This window comes from Aspergillus nidulans, chromosome VI (assembly GCF_000011425.1).
Source record: "Aspergillus nidulans FGSC A4 chromosome VI".
NCBI classification, from domain to species: Eukaryota; Fungi; Ascomycota; class Eurotiomycetes; order Eurotiales; family Aspergillaceae; genus Aspergillus; species Aspergillus nidulans.
In genome coordinates, this window is record NC_066262.1 from 2,707,881 (window position 1) to 2,723,098 (window position 15,218).

Genomic DNA, 15,218 nt, shown 5'->3' on the forward strand with positions numbered 1-15,218 from the left:
GTGCCGGCTCTCAGAATGCCAGGCCAAGAAGCTCGTGGCCTTTGCCATAGCAACTATATCGCACCCAAAGTCCAGTCCCTGCAATCAAACCAGACGCTTGTCTTCATAATTATAGAGACATAGACGACCTTTTCAGAAGCCTAACCAGACGTAACCTTTGGGCTGATAACTGTTCCGAGCAAAGGATACTTCGAATCAAAGTCTCCTAGTCCTTCGAAACTCTGTGTCTTCTGAAATTGACGGCATATAAAGATACATTCGAAAGCTCTCTTTCTAAGCCGCTATCACTTCTGTCATCGCTAAAGACACCGTCTCGGTGAAATATAGCTCAGCAGCGTAAACTGCAAACTGCACAATCTTTCCTTAAGTATGTGATGGCAACCGTTGCTGGATATACTAAGAAGTGTCTAATCTCTCAGAAGCAAGGACATTTGGTCGGAAAACCCAAGCTCCTGAAGCTGCTATAGTGTCTACTGTTGTTAGGCTAAGGTGGGTTGCGGGCCGCTGAGAATTTGCGACGGCCATTCACACTGAAGTGAAACGGAGACTCTGCTTCCTGGCAGCGGCCCCTATACAAATAGGCACTTGAATGAACCTGCTACTGGCGGCTATAACAAATGCTGGACTGCTTATCATTCTCGCTTGATTTGCTTGGCCATGCAGGGCTCTGAGCTCTCTAAGCAATTCTGGCTAAGCTTACCGGACGATTGTAGCAGTGGTAGTATTGTCCGCCTATATCAGTGTATTTCATCCTCATTCGCATCCGAGAAGCAAATACTTCATGTTCTCTTATTCGAATAGCTATTTCGACTTAAATTTCCTTTCTTAGCTAGCTTTGTGTTCAGCTCTAGCTATTTAGCCTGATTAGCGCTCGGGGTATCCTAGCATAAGGGTCCTACGACATTGGTGCATTAATTCTTTTCTAGCCTATGCACGCTGCGGGGACGAATACCCCAGATCGTCGGTAAAAAATGCTCCGAGACTCCATAAAACAGACTACTCGCTCAATATCCTGACCATCGAACGAAGAGTAACTAAGCAGGAACGTCTGCCAGAATGCTTCTCCTGAAACCGTTCTTGCTATTTGTCTGGATCTTGCCCGCCACGGTCCTTGGACGAATTGATCGGTAAGTGTACCTACTTTTAATTGATTAGATCTACACACTAACTCGACCGGTAGGAAGAGTATAGTGTCCAAGTACAATGTCGTCCGGACGCAACTGATCGACAATGAGACCACTCCGCTGCAGGTCGGGAATGGGGATTTTGCCTTCAGTGTCGATAATACTGGGATGCAGGCACGGCAACTGTAGTATCATCCATTTCTGGAGCTATTAGTTGACTTTTGTGCAGAGCTTCCTTCCATTCAACACGCTCTCAAGCTGGGGCTGGCATAATGACTCGCTCCCCACGAACGGGTAGGTTTTGTATCTCCCTGAGACATCCTCATCTGACGAGCCCAAGAGAGCAGCTTGACGACTATACTGGCGTTCCCATGCTTACCCATGGCCGAAACGTCTCCTACGATATTCCAGACTCTGATCTCCCGGCAGTATCCCAGTGGCTGATTGGGAATCCCAACCGCATCAATCTAGGACGGATTGGACTCGGATACAAGAATGCCACCCTTCCAGCAGAGAAGATCACGGACCCGTGGCAGGAACTCGATCTGTGGAATGGAGTCATTATTTCGACATTCAAAATAGACGAGAAACGTGTCAAAGTGGTCACGCAGGGAGATTTCAAGTCAGACGCCGTGGCCTTTGAAATTGAGTCTGATTTGATTGAGACTGGTGATTTGACTGTCCAGCTCGATTTCCCATATCCGCCTATCCACTCCACAAAATACAAGTATGAGGTTTTCGTTGGAGCCTATGATTTCCCGGACAACCATACGACCTCCCTTCTCCCGTACCGCCAAAAGAACGCAGCGTATATCTATCACGAACTGCAAGAAACAAGCTATTTTGTGAGTCTCCGCTGGCCGAACTCCTCACCCCTGCACCTCGCCCAACCTCAGAATGCAACGGGTCCAGCAAAACACAGATACACACTCCAACCGCGTTCCAAGACATCAACCCTCTCCTTCTCTGCCCTCTTTTCGCCGGAGAAATCCTCACCGGCGCTCCCATCCACAATCCGCCGGCGCAACAGGCTCGCCTGGAACAACTACTGGCAGACGGGTGGCTTCGTCGATCTAACCTCCTCCTCTAACGCAGCCGCAAATGAGCTACAGCGACGAATCATTCTCTCGCAGTACCATGTCCGTGTGAACAGTGCGGCGACGGCTCAGTCTCCGCAGGAGAGCGGGCTGATGAACAATGGGTGGTATGGCAAGTTCCATATGGAGATGGTTGTCTGGCACAACGCGCATTGGGTGACTTGGGGACGGAAGGAATTCTTCGATGCCATCTTTCCAGCGCTGTATGAGCGCTTGCTTCCTTCTTCGATTGAACGGGCACAGAAAATGGGGTGGGATGGGGCGAGGTATCCGCATTCCCGCGCCCTATACTGCAAAATGCTGACTCCGTAGGTGGCCCAAAATGACCGAAACAAAAACGGGCGTAAGTTCGCCTGGAGGGATCAATGGCCTTCTGCTGTGGCAACAGGTAAGCTGTTTCCTTTTCTATTGCATCCGCAGCTACGGTCAGAAACACTAATCTCGACAGCCTCACCCAATGTACCTCGCCAAACTCGCCTACAAAGCCTCTCCGACACGCAAGACACTGGAGAAATGGGATCGCGTAATAACGGCTACAGCGGATTACTTGGTTTCGTACGCATGGGCAAACAAGAGTTCAGGGTATTATGATCTTGGACCGCCGTGGGTTCTCCCTATCCCAAGCCTTCTTGATACTTTGCTCACCCCGAAGGATTATACAGGTCCTACGGCGTCACTGAAAACACCCCGCCCACTGAGACTATGAACTTAGCCTACGAAGTAACCCCTCTCTCCCCCTCTCCACGACCCTAGCATCACATATTAAGCTGATTGGATTAGATAGCATACTGGCGGTACGCACTCGATGTGGCAATCTTCTGGAAAACAACGCTAGACAAACCGGTCCCATCCAAATGGAAGACCGTTGCTACCAGACTCGCACCGCCTCCCATAGTCGACGGCCTTTACGCCGTGTACGAAGGGCTGGATAGTTCCTGGTGGAATGACATCTCCCTGACCGACGATCCACGGAGCCTGATCATGCTCCAGGGGATATTGCCGGATACACCCGCCGTGGACTTTGAGATCGCGAAGAGAACGGCGGATAAGATTGATGAGATTTGGAAGGATGAGGATGTCAGGGGATGGGGGAGGGTTGTCCTCTCAATCAATTCTGCACGCATTGGAGAACGAGAGCGGGCGATACGGCATCTGACGAGCGAAAGATGGGTTTTTGATGATGCAGGTATGGCTTCTTATAATTTTGTCGCTGTTATTCGTGAAGGTGAGCTAATTGTTGGGATAGGGTTCGCGGTTAGAGGGGGTGATGGTTGGTTTTATTTGCTTCCCGAGCTGGTTGGTACTCAGACTGTCACTAACCTTATGGCTTAGGGGGGACGCCACCGCCGTTCATGCCTGGGAATGCAGGGTATCTGCTTGCAAGTAAGTCGCAGCCTGTCGTGGTCATGGGAATCATGAAACTGACGGGCGCGGTAGTTGCGTATATGGCTGCTGGCTGGGAAGGGTCTGAAGGACATGCTCCCGGGTTTCCTGAGGATGGAAGTTGGGTGGTTAAGCATGAGGGGCTCTTAAGAGCATTGTAAGTACTTCACAGTCGAAGTATATAAGACTGCAGGCGTTAGTTACATGGCAATGCCGAACGGTGGTCGACTCTCGATTCTCTAGGTCTAGTAGGTTCCACATTCATTCCCTAAGCCTGCCCCTAGATTTTTTTCTCGCAAATAGTATAGGCCTCTACCTCCGCAATATATGTTTTCGCCGGGATGGTGACAGCAATAGGGAACCCTCCATAGTCTGGGTCCTCGTTCGGCATGATAAGAAACTCGCCGCTTCTTGTCTCATCGCCATTCAACACTCTCAACGTCCTAAGCTCGCCTGTTTCACTATCGACCTCCTTCTCCTGCGCTTCCAAGATCCCTGTGAATGTAACGGTGTCGTCTAGCCCACGAAACCGGACCTGGAATCCGCGTCCAACCACAAGAAACCTGTATGACGTTTCGTCATACAGCTGGATTATCATGCCCCCACCAGGACCAGGTTTTCCGAAAACAAAGGCGCGTTCAATAATCACTTCGATGTTTCCGAACACCTTTGTCCACTTCTGCTTTCCTTTTGGTGAACCGGTCTCCGGCAGCTCATCGAAGAAAAATCCCATCCGCTGCCTTGGGGGGGAGTTGAGCAGATACCCTGCTGTCTGTGAAAGAAGCCTATATTCTTTTCCGATTTTTGTAGCTTCTGTGTCAACACCAAAAGGGCTCGTGCCTAGTGCCCCATAACTTGCGTACGCCAGCCATACCCTTCTTGCTCCATGGTCATCGCGCCGTTGTTCAGGTATAAACAGTGGATTCGTTGTGGGGACTGTGTAATCCTGACATACCCGTTCATAGTCATGGAAATATAGGTCTGGCGCGAGGAAGTCGAGTGCCGGTGCGTTGAAGCGCCATATATCGGAGACGTGCGGGCAGGGCCCTCCACTGGGGTATATTCCGGGCCGCGCGCCTCCGCCAACAACGTTAGGATACCCATGGAGATCCAAAACCGAGGGGTCATCGAAGTTTAGCCATGTGTTTGTGTAGAGAGGGATCGGGTATGCTTTCTTTCCCGCATCAGCGACGTGGCCTACGTACTCTGAAATATAGTGGGCCATGAAGGCTTCGTCTGCTGCGGTGCCAGGGCCAAAGATGCTTTCCCAGGCATAGGTCTGACCATCGTTGATCTCACCCGAGGGTGGAAGTCTGTTTCCAAAGCGTTCGATAAACCGAGGATGTAGACTCTTGGATGTAGAGAGATGACGAAGAAGCTCAGGAGGAAAACCTTTTGCAAATACCCTCTCCGCCACAGTCGACCGATCCCTCGAGTCTCCCAGGAGGCCCGTCTCATTCTCAACCTGCACCATGACGACTGTACTATGTTGGCTGTCAAATTCCTTCAGGTGCTCCATTAGCTTCCCGAACGCGCGCGCATCAGCTTTCCACCCTTCCTCGGTGAACGGACTGATCATCTCGATTGTCCTCTTCCGACCTTTGTCCGCATCCCAAACTTGCACCCTGGGAAACCTTACAATATCTCTCTTCACCCAGGGTGGTACATACGTCGAGACTCCGTTCTTATAACTTCCGAACCAGAGTAATACTAGATATAGCCCGTGTTTCCGTGCGTCAGTAATGACCGAATCCAGTTCGGTAAAGTCAAATTGACCCTCAACGGGCTCGACCATTTCCCAGGTAACGGCGCCGAGAAGGGTGTTGATGCATTGTTCTTTCATGTAATTCCAAACAGTGGACATGTATCTGGCAGAGGAGAGCGAGGAGTTGTGTAGTTCGCCCGGAAGGAGGAGGACCGGCTTGTCTTTGACGACAAGCTGGAACCCATTAGGGGTTTGAGCGAGGTGAGGCAAGGACATTTGTATAATCGGGCTGAGAAAAAAAGATGCCGCTAACATTCAAAGCATTGACAGGCAAGGCTCTTAAGTAGGCGTTAATCAATGACCGCATTGGTAGCAACCATACGCGGAGTACAACGCCCGTTCCACTTAAGGAAACGATAACCATTCTTCGTAATACTGTTCTGATAGCGCAGCGATCCCTGACCACTAGCATTGCTCTGTTCAGAACATTGGCGCTGGCTTCGCATAAACCTCGGATATACTCACGAGCTCGCCAACACCGCATATAAAAGACTGGTCTGGTTGGGAATATCTTCGATTAAACCTCGGATGCTGCCGCGTCACGTTGGCAGTTTCCTGTGAACTAGTTGGTTGAAGGAACGTAGCATGCCAATGCAGTTTAACATGCTATATCCTACACAGGTTAAATTGCAGCAGAGGAGCAAATCGAACAGGCCCTTCCCATCTCCCCGGGCCATTTTCCTTAGCTCTACTGTCCCATTGAGAACAGGGTCCGGAGTAATCGCCAACGGAATTAGCCGAGAGAGTATATAAACTCCTCATCGACTGTTTCCGTCTGAACTACAGTGGTGCCAGGATAACTAATCGATAAACAAATATCCGAATATAAATTTTTCTGGTAGCCTGCCCAAACTCTAGCTAGAGACCTAAAACTGTGCTAATGATTCTGCTGTTAAAGTGTGAAATGTTATGGTACTAATATTTCTCACAGATGTGTAATTCTAATTTACGTCAATACTGCATAATTTCACTCATTGAAGCTTTTGGACTATTCTTAGTAGAGTGAAAGGAGATGCTGGTTTTGGCATTACCAATTATTTCAGACGAAGTTTTGATTGTCATAAAAAGCTACTAACTACTCTGGTGAAAGAAAAAGCGTGAACAGATCCATCTCGGTATTCAGTTAAGATAAAAATGATGTCCAGATAACCCTCCTGCAGCTCATTTTCTTGATGGCCGATGTTGGTCATCGCTGCAATCCCAAAGGAAAATGGGCCTGTTGAAGGACCGCTTCATACTATGGACGATAGAACACATTAGAAAAGAAACAGACGTGGCTGCATCAAAAATGAGGTTGAAGCTCTCCATAGAGATCGGACCAAACGCAACCAAAGCCTAATGCTTGCACCTCGCATCCTCCTGCACAATAACTGACCAATTGTCATTGTGGTCAATGACGCCGCCAGACACATCCTTGCCCTTGTATTTCGTCAAGCACTTGTGGTAGACGTCCTGCGCTCCTTCGCGTATGTGCTGGTACAACATGGTCTTGTAGTGCTTTTTGTCCTGATAGTTATGTAAAGTCAGCCATGACGTCGTGACAGATAGAAAGTATATAGAGGATGTTGTGAAAGACTCACCTCGTTACACCAGCGGATGCTGGTACTGTAGAAGCAGTAAACTTCGCCGCAGGTGTTGGGTTCCAGACCCATGGATGGTTCAAGAGAACCTCCAGGACCGCTGATGCCCCCGTTCATCTCAATGTAGCGCAGCTGGTCGAGGCCGTGTCTGAAGCCGTCGGCAGGGGCAGCAATGGCTTTTCCGGCGCAGTGGATAGCCTGGTAAGAAAGGTGATTAGAGTGTTACATGAAATGCTAACCAAGGATGAAATAGATTGAGTCAAAAGAATATAAGTAAGTCAGTGGGAAATGAAGCACTTACACCGCAGGCCATGGTGGCAAGGACAGATATCATAATGGCAATAACCTGAATTATGGCACACATATCGGTGTTCAAGGGAGTGAACGTGTTTTCTTTGTTGGTGGAAGGATTTAAGAAGATGAAGAGATGCTTGATGGAACAGAGAGAAGATCCGGATACTTGACCAAAGCAAAGGCTTTATAAGACCACGAGGAAAATGATGGTGGGTGGGACATGGAAGAGGAGAGGCAGAGCTGGGTTATTTATGCATGTCCTGGGCTTCCTTGAAGAAGATTTTCGACTCTGAAAGAGGTATGGGAGAGTAATTGTTAATGAAACAATCTGTGAATGACCATTTAAAACCACACATTGTCAGATGTGTTATATTGAATATGATACAATTCACTCAGTCATGCCAGTGGAAAATCTTGTTACATGCAATGCTTAAATATAACAGACTGACATTCTTTATAGTTACAGGATGAGACTAAGTAATTTTGTTTCCTCCAGTCTCTTTATCTTCTTTGGTAGGTGACCGCTGTCACTGTGATCCAGCTCCTGATTTACTCATGTACTTTGACTAGCAACACTTCTTGGGCTTCTCTTTGCCAATGTATTCCCATTCCCATCCCTAACTCTAAGCCTATCTTAATGTGCAGCTTTAGTTTCTGCGGTGAATCTTTTGCTATACTTTCAGAAAGGCGGTTCGGGTAGGAACTAGTGTCGTCATTTTGCTAGCAGCTCAAATGCCGCCTAAGTACATAACAATATATCAACCGTCTCCAGGTCCCTAATAAGATACCAGATATGCACAACATTCAAAATCTCAAGGTCAGTTCAAAGCGAATGGCGCGAGAACATGTGTGTTCCCACCAAGTCCATTATCCCATGCCTGCAAGACGCGGTTACAATGTCCTGTAGATATAGCCATAACACGTACGTAGCTATGGCCTCCAAATTTTTAATCGCTCCGGGCTCAAAGACAAGTTCATGGTCTATGTGTAGAAGACATCAGTTAGCGGAGAGCATGGACTGTCTAGCGGATGAAGCCAGAAATAATGCCCTCCTGCTATTCGGAGGGTACTCCGTGTGCCTCTCCCATCACTGTTCGCAGCCATTCCAGCTGCCAGTTTAGACATGAGGATTTCCATTTCTGACAATATTTGTGAAACTAGAACCCTTCTTGAGTTTCTCTGGAACTGCTCGAGCGACTCTCATATTGCAGCACTCCTGTCTTCATGATGGCCATTGGCTACTCGAGAAAATCATCATTTCACTTGCAGCTCTGGTGATAGAGATATTCACCATGAAAATTTCTTCCTCATCCTTGGCTGACATTTGATGGCTCTGCATCACAATATATAAGACTTCAAATTTTGCTGGAAAATTTCCTTCCTTCTCTAGCATCCCTGTCCTCAATACACATCAAATTTCAGTACTAAGTCTACTAAGCCTCCCAAAGCAAAGGTCCTCGCATAATTACCACCCAGAGCTACTTTGATTTGTAGCTGTCCAAGTTCAGAGACCAATATGTACTTCAACAACAGCACTCGAGCTCTACTCGTAGTCGTGGCCGTATTCGCTGTCATGGTTTCCGGTGTAAGTTGCCTATTCTCTACCTCCCTTCTATCAATCACTCTCATTTAGATACAGTCCATATTAAACCTTTGCATTCTCTAGCACCACGTCCGCTGCGCTGGCAAAGCCCTCGCAGCCCCCACAAAAGACTTGAAAGACGCGATCACCTACCTTCGCGCCATGGCGGACGGGAAGCTCTGGCACTCTGGTGACATTCCCGCGCCTCCAAAGGTCCACACCCTTCGCCCGAACTCTTGTGAGCAGATTGCATGTATTCAAAATGCAGAGGTTAGGTGGTGCAACGATGTACGTGGTCCCCTCAGCCCGGATGATATCAGGAATGGTGTGAAATTGATGTCTAATGGATTTGCGTTGCTAGGATACTACCAAGTCTCGTAGTATGGAGGTCAAGCATATTGCCGAAGGTGCCTCCGTTCTTCTAAATGAGTGCAAAGATATCTATAAGGGAGAGGAAGTCGCTGGTGGACTGCTTACACACCCGGATAAATGGTCTGTTATCGTGCAGGAGCCCGCTAAGTGCAAGGTTCACACTTGGCAGGGATGAAATTTCTTCTCTGATCTGACCCGGAGTTTCATATATCCTTGGACGATTTAGAGTTCATTGGTTATATATTCTTTGTTCTTTTGGCCTCCTGCTGGCTCTCGACGGTCCCTTTACCTTCTGGTCTGCTTCTGTCTTAGTATGTGTTGTTGACTACCCAATAAAACGGTTTGTAGTTAACTAGCTGTTCTCAACAATGTCTGAATACAAACCCTGATCATGCGGTAAAAAGGCCGTGGTTTCTCATGGCCTCTTTCCAGCTGGTACTATAGCATTCCTTGAAAGACAAGCTCTGTTCGATGGAGAGGTGCCTTTTTCCGCAGTTGTCCCTGTTGTGAACTAGCCCAAGGATCGATTAGCCACAACGTATGAAATCAAGTAGCTTCAGGGCTACAAGATGAGTTTCTCAACTCAGTTGTCGTTTTCTACTTTCAAGGTAGTGCTGTCGTATCAATATCATCGAGCTCCAAGCCGGGCCAAGTTGACGATCCTATAGTGTGCGTGTTAAGCTGTGAACAGGTCCTTATCATGTTACTTGTCTTTAACACCTACAAACTAAGCACTTTGAAGTCAATAGAAGCGGGATAGTATATATTCCCTCCAGACAAATCTGCTGCTGTGTGAGTAACAGGCTTGTGAATAGTTTCATATGCACACAAAGGCAATTCAGTATTGGTATTATCTTTGCCTCATGTCCATACACTGGCTATCAACAGCTAGAATCTTCACAAACATCTAGATCTAACAAATTCTCGTGCTTCGTCGAAATATTAATCATGGATACACCGTAAATGACATCCATGTCTCCAGCGAGAAGCTCTTCTCTTGCCTTGGAAAAATAATTAACTGGAGGACAAGACAAGACGAAGGTCCGGACAAAGCATGCACAATATAAGATACTGCTTTCGCGGCATAATTTTATTTTTTTATTCTTGTCTCGTTGATTATTTCTATTCACCTAGCAGATTTCCGCAACGTCGAGTCGGCCGGGTCTTGCAACCATTCAGTTAATCGAAACAGCCTTTTGCCCTTTTAAACCTACTAACTACCCGGCTGCTTCCGTTTCTGCGTACTTAGCGCCGTCCTGATAGTCTACAAGCACTTAACGCCCATCTGATGGCCGCTTGATGTATATCAGGTCTACCTCGAGCGCTGATAAAACCAAATTCAGTGCGAGCAGTGTAGTATGTCCATTTGAAATGCTGCGCGATGCCGCAGAGCCTGCCAATTGACCAGAGAGAATCCGAACCCCGAGTACGTTTCTGTGCGCAAATATCCCACTCAAACAGCAAGCCCATCTAGCTCTTGGAATATCACAGAGAGTACATGACTGACTGTCGTATATGTCAAGCTAGCCGTGCTGTTCAAAGCCCGCTTTTAGCTGTTGCGGCTGGGCTGGCAGTTAGGGCTTGATGCGAACCGCCGGGAATCTTGGCAAGTCAAAGTCAAGCCCTAGGCGGTTGCTACCGTGCGCTTGAACCAAGAAATTAGGAAGTTTATTGGTTTCTGATGCGAGGTTCATATAAGCAGGGGCTCTTTTGGTGTCATGGTTGATACAGCAGTCGGTAAGACGCATTATCTTTCGCTGCAAATCTTACCTTCATGCTCAGGTATCCGGCACGGCTACATATTCTGAATTTAGTTGCGCGTGAATAGCTGTTTAATCTACGCTTACGATACTGGAAGTAGCCCTAAGTGAGCAGATATTGTGCCGGGTGAAAACATCGCGCAAGCGACCGCAAAAGCTCTGATGCGGAGATAAGCGGAACCCCGCATGTTATCATCGCTATGACGAAATTCTCGGAAATTATTTAAAGGCCAACTGCCGTCTCCAGATCTTCTAAACAGCTTTTCACTCCCTTCATTGGCAATAACCATGGCTAGAAACCTTTCTCTCAAATCCACTCAAAAACTCCTTTCGGGGTACGAGATCCCCATTCTCGGATACGGTGTACGTCCCCTGACAACTCCACTGCAATACTGAAGCCTAATTGAAATCAGGTCTATCAAACGTAACGCCCATACTCAATCCATAGTTTCGCATGAATCTGCGGCTACTAACAGTTCCCGCAGCCCAACAAACGTGGCGGAAAACGTCACCGTCGAGGCACTCAAGCTCGGATACAGACACGTACCACTCTCCCCGCACGTTTATTCGATCGCATGGCTGACGATGTGCGAAGATCGACTCTGCCGCCGCTTACAAGAATGAGAAAGAAGTAACGGCCGCAATTGCCAAAGCTGGTCTATCCCGTTCGCAAGTTTTCTTGACGACCAAAATTCCCCCGCGCGCCAACGGTTACGAGGCCGCAAAGAAAAGTATCGAGGATAGTCTCAAGCAGGCCAACACCGAATACTTTGATCTGTACGTCTCGTCGACTAAACCATACAGCCCGTGACCGGAACCGGAGGGGGGGGGAGAGTGAGAGAAAAACTGACAATTGACAGAATTCTGATTCACGCTCCCTACGGAGGAAAAGAAGGTCGTCTCGGTACCTGGAAGGCGCTTGTGGAGGCACAAAAAGCCGGCAAAACACGCTCGATCGGCGTCTCGAATTTCGGCGTTCACCATCTCGAGGAGCTGCAGATGTACATCTCATCGGGTGGTGGCGGACAGATTGATGTCGGACAGTACGAGCTTCACCCGTGGCTTGCAAGACCGGATATTGTGGACTGGCTGCGAAAGCATGGAGCCGTCGTTCAGGCTTACTGTCCTATAGTGAGGAATCAGAGGGGTGATGAGCCGGTACTGAAAGAGTTGGGGAAGAAATATGGAAAGAGCGCGGCGCAGGTGTTGATTCGGTGGAGTCTGCAAAAGGTATGTCTTCCCAATATGGGATCTGGGTCTCGGTGCTGATAATGCTAGGGATTCGTTCCGCTGCCGAAGTCAGTGACCCCGTCGCGGATCAAGGAGAATGCAGAGGTCTTTGACTTTGAGCTTACTGAGGAGGATATGGCGAAGCTCGAGACGGGCAAGTATGAGCCTTGTGCATGGGATCCTACGGTGGAGAAGGACTAGATATCTTCGTAATAGCTCGCATAGGCTTCTCAAACCCGCAGAACCACACTTCTATCAGAATTATTGCAGCAACAAACATTTGGCTAGCTATGATCAAAGCCTATCATATGTATGGCATGGGGTAGATTTGGGCTCATCAGCACAATAGCCCGTGCTTGAGCCAACACGGCGCTCATTCAAGTTTAACCTTGATAGGGTGCAGATATGGATTTACGGGCCATCCTGATTCGATCAACAGTCAAAGCTAAGCATTGGGGCTCAATATGGCCCAACATGTGAAAATCGTTTGCACGTTTATTCGAAGCTGGGGGTGAGTATGATGTCACCCCATCATCATGAATTCACTCCACCACCTTATAATGAACATCAATGGCATGCACTCTTCACCGTCAACAGCTAACTGTCGAAATGCCGCTCCATCTCAATCTGAACATCCAAACAGACCGAGCATACAAGCTCGCATCCCACATCACCGAGACGGCCTCAATGGCAATCCTAACACTAGCCGGCTATCTGAGCTCCTTCGTCCTCTCCTTCACCACCATCCGTCTTATCTTGGTCTTCATTCTCCTCCCGCTCTACCTGTACAAGTTCCTTCTTTCGTTACTCCCAGCTACCATCAAGAACTCTATCCACCTCCTCGTTGGGCCATCCGGCTGGTCCCGGCTGATAAAGCACACCGAAACATACCGCAACAAGTCAGATACACTCGCGCAAGCACAGCTCGATGGATCATACAGATTCAAGCCAGAAGAGGTTTTCAGCATCGCCAGAAACAGCCGCGGATGGATGGAAACGGCGCCGTGGGCCAACGAGACGGAGGAGTTTGAGGTCTGCGGTGCGAAAGTGAGGTATATTCACCTCCACGCAAGTTATAGCTCGGTCCTGCAGGACGGAAAGAGAGAACATCGCCCGATCGTGTTCTTACATGGGAATCCGAGCTGGAGCTACGCATGGCGAAATGTACGTCTTATTCTCTTTTTCATTTTCTTGATGGTTAGATGTTAATTAGGCCTGACAGGTCTTCCCCTCCCTGCTCAACCGCGGCCACGACGTCTACACAATCGACTGGCTGGGCCACGGTCGAAGTGACAAGATCCTCCAGCAAGAGGTCATAACACCGGAGCTGCATATCCACACGCTGGTCAAGTTTTTTGAGGTCACAGGCTTGCGGAATGCTATTGTTGCAGCGCACGATTGGGGCGGGTACGCCAAATCTCCTCCTTCGTCAACTTCATCATTCAGCACTTAGAAGCTAAAAGCCGGCAGCTGCATTGCTCTTTGTACTATTCCGCGTCTCCCCGCAGAGACTGTTGACAAACTCTTCCTGCTCAACACTTTCTTCCCGCCCCGTCTGAGCGACTCGAGCCTACACTACCGCCTGCTGAACAGGATCTGGTACTGCACTACCGGCCTGCTAGGCGGGTATCTGCCCGAGTCGATGATCCACCGCATCCTCGAGCCATCGCTGTCCAAGGCAGACATGCATGCCTTCGCTGCACCCTACGCCGACGTTCCCCGGTCCGCAAAATCATCCATCACCCGCTTCAGTCACTCAGTCCCTTCCCTCCCTCGCTTCGTCCTATTCCAGCTCCGCCAAACCAGAGCCTGGAAATTGATCGAAGGCCTCACCGGACCCGCCAACTGGGACAGCTTAACCACGCAAGCTCGGCTGTCTGCGCAGGGTGACCAGGTCCGGAGATATTGGGGGGCTAAAGACGCCGTTGATAAAGGATGTGAGATCGCGGTCGTCTTCGGGGACAAAGATCCGCTTATTCGAGACTACAAGGCCGTTCTTACGAGGGCAATCCATCCCGACCGCATGGTCGCTTGGGCACCTAGGGGCATGTGGATAATGAACGCGGGTCATTTACCGATGGAAGGCAAAGCGGGCGAGGTTGCCGGGTTGATTGCGAGGTGTGCGAGGAAAGAGTCGTGATAAAGTAGGATAGAATCTGGGTGTCATAGCTATATAGTCACTCTATATGGTATGCGATATGCCCTGGCTGCCATTCGTACTTGTGGTTTATTCATCTGATTGGGATACTCAAGTGGCTTTAGCAAGAGAGTATTGGGTCTCTTTGTCTTGGCGTAGTTAGACAGAGCTATCCAGAAGCAAAAAAGCGAGAAGAACAAAATATAGTAAATGTAAATAAAATTGTGATTAAGAAAAAATAAGAAAAAAAAGGAAAATAGGAAACTCATAAGAAAATTCCCCGCATCTTAGCGCAGCTACAAGATACTATCCCACGAGCTCATGTTCAAGTTGATCCATCTCCCTACCTTAGGTGAAGTTCGAGTAATTTATCTCTGACAAGATATAACACTTGCTTGGATCCGTTCTAAGGCTACGCAGTAGCATATGCAGTGGCATACGTATTTTGCTACGTTTTGTTACTCGGCCTATTACTAGGGCTGGCAGTGGGCCTCGGCCGCGTGGAAAGTGCAGGGCTAGACCTTCTAGAAGCCAATGGAGCCAAGCTAACATACCTCTTGAGAAAAATGTACCTTAGCACGGACATCTGCAGGACTGGAATGAAAGGATGCTTTATGGAAGCTGGTCTGGTTTAGAAGTCAAGATCGTGTATATTCCTATAGGGTCATAAGAGCACCTGCAACATTGGATTGTAGAAGGTTGTAGCAGGTATTGAACACAGTAGGTACCAGAGGTCGTTCTTTTCTCCTTGTGCGTCTACTCGGAAGTATTCCGCGATGTGGCTTCTTGTAGCCGGCTACGTAAGGTAAATGATATCGTGTAGGTGGAGGTGGTTCTACGTAGCTCGGAATGGATCCGGACAAGAAAAGCTTGAGGTTTGAGAGCAGCGCCTTG

At 48.5% G+C, this 15,218-nt stretch overlaps 6 protein-coding genes across 6 annotated transcripts, besides 1 other annotated feature; 4 read left to right on the plus strand and 2 right to left on the minus strand.

Moving 5' to 3' along the window:
- Positions 1-15,218: part of a sequence feature (contig 1.49 342..206454(-1)) that runs on past both edges of the window.
- On the plus strand, positions 1,057-3,765 carry ANIA_02805 (uncharacterized protein; the record flags this gene model as incomplete). Its single annotated transcript, XM_655317.1, has 8 exons — positions 1,057-1,127; positions 1,181-1,309; positions 1,354-2,529; positions 2,570-2,609; positions 2,642-2,803; positions 3,002-3,446; positions 3,554-3,604; positions 3,659-3,765. 8 exons carry the CDS (start codon positions 1,057-1,059, stop codon positions 3,763-3,765), a joined length of 2,181 nt encoding a protein of 726 aa, XP_660409.1.
- Positions 3,885-5,585, minus strand: ANIA_02804 (putative beta-galactosidase; the record flags this gene model as incomplete). Its single annotated transcript, XM_655316.1, has 3 exons — positions 3,885-4,550; positions 4,806-5,229; positions 5,275-5,585. 3 exons carry the CDS (start codon positions 5,583-5,585, stop codon positions 3,885-3,887), a joined length of 1,401 nt encoding a protein of 466 aa, XP_660408.1.
- Positions 6,705-7,262, minus strand: ANIA_02803 (uncharacterized protein; the record flags this gene model as incomplete). The annotated part of the gene is made up of 3 exons (XM_655315.1): positions 6,705-6,875; positions 6,950-7,147; positions 7,251-7,262. The coding sequence occupies 3 exons, from the start codon at positions 7,260-7,262 to the stop codon at positions 6,705-6,707; spliced, it is 381 nt and encodes a 126-aa protein (XP_660407.1).
- ANIA_02802 (uncharacterized protein) lies at positions 8,760-9,372 on the plus strand (the record flags this gene model as incomplete). Its single annotated transcript, XM_655314.1, has 3 exons — positions 8,760-8,828; positions 8,910-9,113; positions 9,187-9,372. The coding sequence occupies 3 exons, from the start codon at positions 8,760-8,762 to the stop codon at positions 9,370-9,372; spliced, it is 459 nt and encodes a 152-aa protein (XP_660406.1).
- Positions 11,231-12,448, plus strand: ANIA_02801 (aldo/keto reductase). Its single transcript, XM_050612638.1, has 6 exons — positions 11,231-11,320; positions 11,371-11,381; positions 11,443-11,500; positions 11,553-11,734; positions 11,818-12,187; positions 12,236-12,448. Exons 1-6 carry the CDS (start codon positions 11,246-11,248, stop codon positions 12,386-12,388), a joined length of 849 nt encoding a protein of 282 aa, XP_050468538.1. The 5' UTR covers positions 11,231-11,245; the 3' UTR covers positions 12,389-12,448.
- ANIA_02800 (haloalkane dehalogenase family protein) lies at positions 12,797-14,426 on the plus strand (the record flags this gene model as incomplete). Its single annotated transcript, XM_655312.1, has 4 exons — positions 12,797-13,351; positions 13,410-13,594; positions 13,658-14,305; positions 14,357-14,426. The coding sequence occupies 4 exons, from the start codon at positions 12,797-12,799 to the stop codon at positions 14,424-14,426; spliced, it is 1,458 nt and encodes a 485-aa protein (XP_660404.1).